The 6189-nt window shown below is 47.4% G+C and overlaps 1 protein-coding gene across 1 annotated transcript in view; it reads right to left on the reverse strand.

Moving 5' to 3' along the window:
• LOC127004730 (homeobox protein slou-like) overlaps positions 1-5741 on the reverse strand; it is a 9442-nt gene extending 3701 nt beyond the window's left edge. Inside the window, exon 1 of the mRNA XM_050872812.1 lies at positions 4549-5741. Within this exon, the coding sequence (XP_050728769.1) occupies positions 4549-5329 (781 nt within the window). The 5' untranslated portion in view covers positions 5330-5741. The remainder of the gene's footprint in view (positions 1-4548) is intronic.
• Positions 5742-6189: the final 448 nt, after the last annotated feature.

Consider the following 6189-nt stretch of genomic DNA (forward strand, 5'->3'; position numbering starts at 1 on the left):
CACGCCCCTCACCCAACACCTTCCCGGGGCGTCCTCACTCACCCGCCGCACCTCGCTAACGAAATCGCCTCCTAAAGCTGAAATGTCGCGGCCTCGGGTGTCTATAATCCCGGGAAGGGCCTCGCGGGGGATGAGTTGCGTATCAGTTTCAGATACTTGACTAAACTTCCCTCATCAGAGCAGCTTTCACACGGCCGGGCCAGGGAAGAACCGCGCCAGTATTGCAAACACCCGTCTCTTGGCGACGAGCGGGAGTGTCACCACCTCGATCACACTCCTTGAAGGTCGTGTGTTTGGTATGGGAGGCTCAAGTTGGCGTGGAGGGAGGCCGTTGTGGCGGGTTATAGCACACACTGTTTCCTATGGGGAGTGTTGGTCCGCGGGGAGGAGCAACAAGACAAGGAGGAGGAGGAAGAGGAGGTGGAGCTAGGAGGGGGAGAGAGGAAGGAAAGGAGACAAGATAAGACGAGGAGAGAACAGATGTTATGTCATGAAAGGAATGTATGAAGAGTAATGAGTGTGTGTGTGTGTGTGTGTGTGTGTGTGTGTGTGTGTGTGTGTGCGTGCGTTATATGATCGTTGTAAGAAACAGCTGGTGAGGTCAGGTGTTGGGGCGCCCTGCAGCGGCCCGAGTGTTGGGGCTGCAGCGCCCTGGCGTGTTCCTTGATCCCAGCGTGAGGATGGCGGGGAGGCTGCATAAGGAGGTGAAAAGTTGACTGCACAAGGAGTCATGTTTTGCGTATCGGGCTAAGCAAGGTGAACTGGACGGCTTGGGAAGGGAATGCTCTTAGTGAACGGGGCGGGGCGGGTGGAGCGGGGCGGGGCGGGGCGGAGCGGGGCGGAGCGGGCTGAGGCGGGGCCGGGTGGGGCGGGCAGGTTACCATGGCGAGCCGGCTAACATGAGAGTCAGTGTTAATTCAGCGCACCACTCCGGCTATGAAACACGCAACATTTATTTTATCATTCACCAATTTCGAGTTCCCATTTATCGTCGAGTAAGCGAAGAGTTACATTAATCGGCGCAGCAGCCGTGCTTTATTGGCACCGTCACATTTTTGGTGACGCCTCAATAATTTTGTCAATTAAACTGCAAGTGTGGCGGCCAGCGGCAGGCGCCCGCGGCCCCGCGCCGAGGCCGCTGCTGATAAATTCATGGCGGCGCAGCGGCGGGGCCAGGCGCCTGTCGGGCCATGGGGCGCGCCGCGGGCCAGCTGCAGCCTCGGGCCACGGCTGCCCCGCCACATGAAGGGAACAGGCAGCGGCGAGGGCCAGGGGCACAGCATCGTGGCCACCGAGAGGCTGAACAGCGGCCGCGTGAGGCATGTTATGAGCCTGAGCGGGGCGGGGCAGGGCAGGGCGGGGCGGGACTGGGGGGCGGCCATGTCCGCGGGGAATAAAGTAATGTAATACTATGTAATACTATTCAAATGTTTGCCGCCTAAAATAATTACATCAATCAGTAATTGTAAGCGCGTGAGACGAGGCTGTGAGAGGCCGGTGCAACATTTACATTAATGGCCGAGCAGTCACGGCCGAGATAATGGGCCGAGATGAGCGTTCCAGGTCAGGGGCAGACAGGAGGCGGCGGGTGTGGATGCCCGGGCGTGCCGAGGCGACAAGATGTCGTGTTCACTCGGTAATGGTTCATAATGTTGTTTACTTTCTGTGTAAACTGTTCGTTAGTGTGCTAGTGTTTTTCATCATTATTATTGTGGTTTTCTTCATTATTATTGTTGTTATTATCATTATTACCTCTGTTTCTCAGAGCTTAAAACATGTATGTCCACATTCCTCGGCGTGTCCTAAAAGGTGACAGAGAGACGCAGCTTCTGCGGTGCCGGAGGCTGTGGCCGTGAACAGCCGGGCCCGCGGCGGTATTGTTTATCTGTACAAGGCTCGTCAAAATGATCGCACAGGCTTGTTGACTCCCCGGCCTGGTCTGGCTGTTACTCGCTGACTGGTGATGAATGACGATAAAAGTAATGATGATTGTGATACAAATAACAATGATTTAGATCATAACAGTAGATGATATTAGCAATAATTATGGTAACATTAATAGTAATGATAATAATAGTAATGATAATTATGATAATAAAACAATAATGACAAGTTGAATGTTACCCAGCACCGGAATCGAAGCAATGCGTTGGCGCCGTGGTCTGCCTCGTCACCCTGTAGGCGAACAACTGAGCCCACTCATTGCTTCGATTCCAGTGTTGGGTAACATTCAGTAATTACAATAAATATTAAAATTGCATTTACGATTGTTTTTACTATTACAGTAACAATTGCTACAGTATTGCAATTATTGTAATTGTCATTATCATTATTAAAAATATCAATCTATGGAATTAAATGTATAATTATTATTATTATTATTATTATTATTATTATTATTATTATTATTATTATTATTATTATTATTATTATTATTATTATTATTATTATTATTATTATTATTATTATTATTATTATTATTATTATTATTATTATTATTATTATTATTATTATTATTATTATTATTATTATTATTATTATTATTATTATTATTATTATCATTATCATTATCATTATTATTATTATTATTATTATCATTATCATTATTATTATTATTATTTTTACTACTATCATTTTATTATTATTATTATTATTATTATTATTATTATTATTATTATTATTATTATTATTATTATTATTATTATTATTATTATTATTATTATTATTATTGTTATTATTATTAGTTGTAGTTTGTCATAATTATGTTCATCTTTTCTTTCGTTATTAGTGAAGGCGTTGGTGCAGCTGATATATCAGTAATGATTATTATAGTAATAGCTGCACAGTAATTATGATAATGAGATGAGTGTCATGATAAGTATAATGATGATGATTGTGATAATAATAATAATAATAATAATAATAATAATAATAATAATAACAATAACAATAACAATAATAATAATAATGCTACTACTAATAAAAATAGTGATAATAATGGCCATAGTAATGTTACAAATATTTTATACCAATGATCAAAATTATCAGAATACCAGCAGCAGCAGCAGCAATAGTCTAATGATGATGATGATAATAATAATAATAGTAATAATAGTAATAATAATAATAATAATAATAATAATAATAATAATAATAATAATAATAATAATAGTAATAATAGTAATTATTATAATTATAATGATAATGACAATAATAATGATACTAATAATTGTAGTAATGATATTTGTAATAACAACAATAAGAGTAAAAGCAATTACTGACGTTTTATTATTATTGTTGATATTGTTATTAACATATCATAATAAACATCATTATTGTCATCATTCTTTTTACCTTTACTCTTAATATTTTTATAACAGTAATAATAATTATAATTATCATCATTATTAATAGTATTAATATATATAATTATAATTGTAATTATTTTTTTTATTATTACCCTATGTATCATGAACTTCACAATAATTATAGGTATTGGTTTTACGACATTTTGCATGTATTATTGATCGTTGTTATAACTTGCATCATTTAGCTTTTATTAGGAGCACTCACAAACACTTGAAAAAGTGTAAACACTGTAATTAATTTTAAGAATGCGTGCGCAGAGCGTACAGTTCGGCAGCATGGCAGCCTGTTGAGGCACTGACGAAGCGAAACTGAATTCTCGGGTGAATGAAACTGATAATGCATTAATAACATTCCTGCATGTTGTGAGATCCGCTAGAGGTGTGAAAAGTGGTGTGCTGCTCCCGTAGTGTGTGTGAGCGTGGCGGCGTGTTGAGGAAGCGGGAAGGTGGGAACGGGAAAAGTAGGAATGCAAGCCTGAAAGTTAACAATGGCGTGGTGTCGTGCTGGACGGAGACGGGCGGTGGGCCGTACATGCTGGGGAGGGGGGGGAGGTGCTGCCTTGGGGGACGGGGTTATTTTTTTCAGCCATAAATCTCATTATGAATATTTTTTTCTGGAGTAAGACTAATACCTTACGAAGCCCAAATGTTTGGCTATTATGGAAAAGGTGCTGGCTGAAGGGTGTTATGTAGAAATATTTTAATATCGTGATTGTTTATTACGGGCAGGTGGATCAGCTGGCGGAGTGGGTGTTGGGCTCCAACCGGCCGCGATTTCCACTCTCGGCACGGGGACTTTCATCCTCACGTATCCATGAACAATTTCTTCTCTGGCGGTGTAATGTTGATTGTCTTCATGATAATCGCAACACAGCAGTTCCGTTATCAAGCAGCTGCTTCTCCGGGTGTGGCAGAGCTGCGTTTGCCATCTAACATTCATTGTCAGTCGTGAGAAAAATACTGTCATGAAACCAGCTCCTCCCTCGGCGTGGCTGTTATGCTTACGAGATAATGTTCATAATAATTGTGACACAAAGCTATTAAAACGTAACTGGATGACGCAGTAGAGAGTTGCAGCTTACGTAGACGACTGCCTAACAAACTATGTTCTCTCCCGACAACACCTGGAGGAGGGGAGGGAAGGGGAGGGGAGGGGAGGGGCTGGAGTGGAGGCGCTCACCTGAGATGTAGGCGTCGTCCTCGTCTTGACGGTCCGAGGATGAGTCGCCCATGTCGTCCTCGGCCGTCCTGCCCGTGAACTTGTGGGGATCGAGAATGTCCAGCACGGAGAAGGGCGTGACGCGGTGGGGGGCGCCGCCCTCGCCCTCCTCGTGGGCTTCCTCGGCGTGTTTGTCCTCCACGTCCTTGGTGGTCTTTCTCTCGTGTTCCCGCGTCGCCTCGTCCTCCGCGGGCCGCGTCGCATCCCGTGAGGCGGCGGCGTCCTGTGGTTCGCGGGGCAGGGGGGCAGGGTCCCGTAGGGGGCAGGGCGGGCCTGGGGGGGCAGGGGGCGGCGGCCTCAATAATCCGGTGTGGTTGTGGCCGAACAGCAGATTACTCTTTAGTCGCTCGTTCTGCACCGCCAAGTGCTGAGCGAGGTTGTTGGTCAGCAGCTGGTGGAGGTCAGCCTTACCTGGCAGGTCAAAGGTCGTCAGACACTTCATGGTGGAGGGGATTTTGAGGACAGGCGGCGCCAGGCCCGAGGCGGCGGTGACGGCGGTGGCGGCGGCGGCGGTGGTGGTGCCTGTGGCGGCGGTGGGGACGTCGGGGAGGCCGAGGCTGGCCTCGCCGGAGAGGTCTACGGGTGACTGGCTCTCGTAGGAGACCGCGTCGGGCAGGTCCAGCAGAGCGGTGCCGTGGGTGTCCAGGGAGTCCTCGGAGTCGAGGCGCGGCAGCTTGGGACACCGCAGCTCATCACAGGGGACGGGGCGCTTTACCGATCCGTCCTCCGTGCGATTTTTCATTGTCCTTCGTTGGCAGCAGAGGAGGGACGGCGCGGCACAGTTATGTTCACGCTAATGTGTTCAGCGACATGGTGGAGCGGCGGCGGCGGAGGCGGCGGACAGCGGCGGGGACAGCACTCACGCGCTGGTTTTCAACACGAGCACTGCACCGACTCCTCTCCGATCCGTCAATGTAACGTCTGTGGCCAGTTTCTCCAGGCATCTTGACGGCTCCCTCGGAGTGCATCTTCACTCTCACACCCTGTAAGCCGCGCCGTCATTGGTTCTTCCCAACCACTCAATTTAGCGACCGTGGATGCTATTGGCGGCCGTTCCTTCGACGGGTTATAAACAAACCACAAGGGGCGGAGCGGAAAGGAAACGCCCCGGCGAGTGGCGGCCTCCCAGCGCTGGGCGGAGCCGGCGGCCGCTGGGGGCGGAGCCTGGCGACATCATTAGGCGTGATAAACGCTGACAGAACCGCTCCCCTGAGACATCTCACAGCCAGCGACACAAATTGACCGCGCCAAGATAAAACTTGACGCTAACAGGGGAATTGGTCCAATATGGGGCCATAGTTAACAGTGGCAATTACTGGCGGGAATGGCTGCTTTGGGAGGGGCGGGGGCCGGGGGGAGGAGGAGGGGGCTCGGAGGTGTCGCGAGAGGAAGGGGAGGAGGAGAAAAAGGGTTGGTGTGGAGTCTAGCCAAGCCTGTTTTTCTTTCGGGTTCATTTTGTTTTAGGGGTCACAAGGGGAATGAAAGATTAATTAGGGGAAAGTTATTTCCCTGGAAGGAGGGAGGCCAGGCCGGGCTTGGCTTGGCGGCCCCGCAGAATGTGTCTTGAGTAAAGCAGTGAGCCTCGTAGGGGGTGTGTGGGGG

Source organism: Eriocheir sinensis, chromosome 28, assembly GCF_024679095.1.
Source record: "Eriocheir sinensis breed Jianghai 21 chromosome 28, ASM2467909v1, whole genome shotgun sequence".
Taxonomy (NCBI): Eukaryota; Metazoa; Arthropoda; class Malacostraca; order Decapoda; family Varunidae; genus Eriocheir; species Eriocheir sinensis.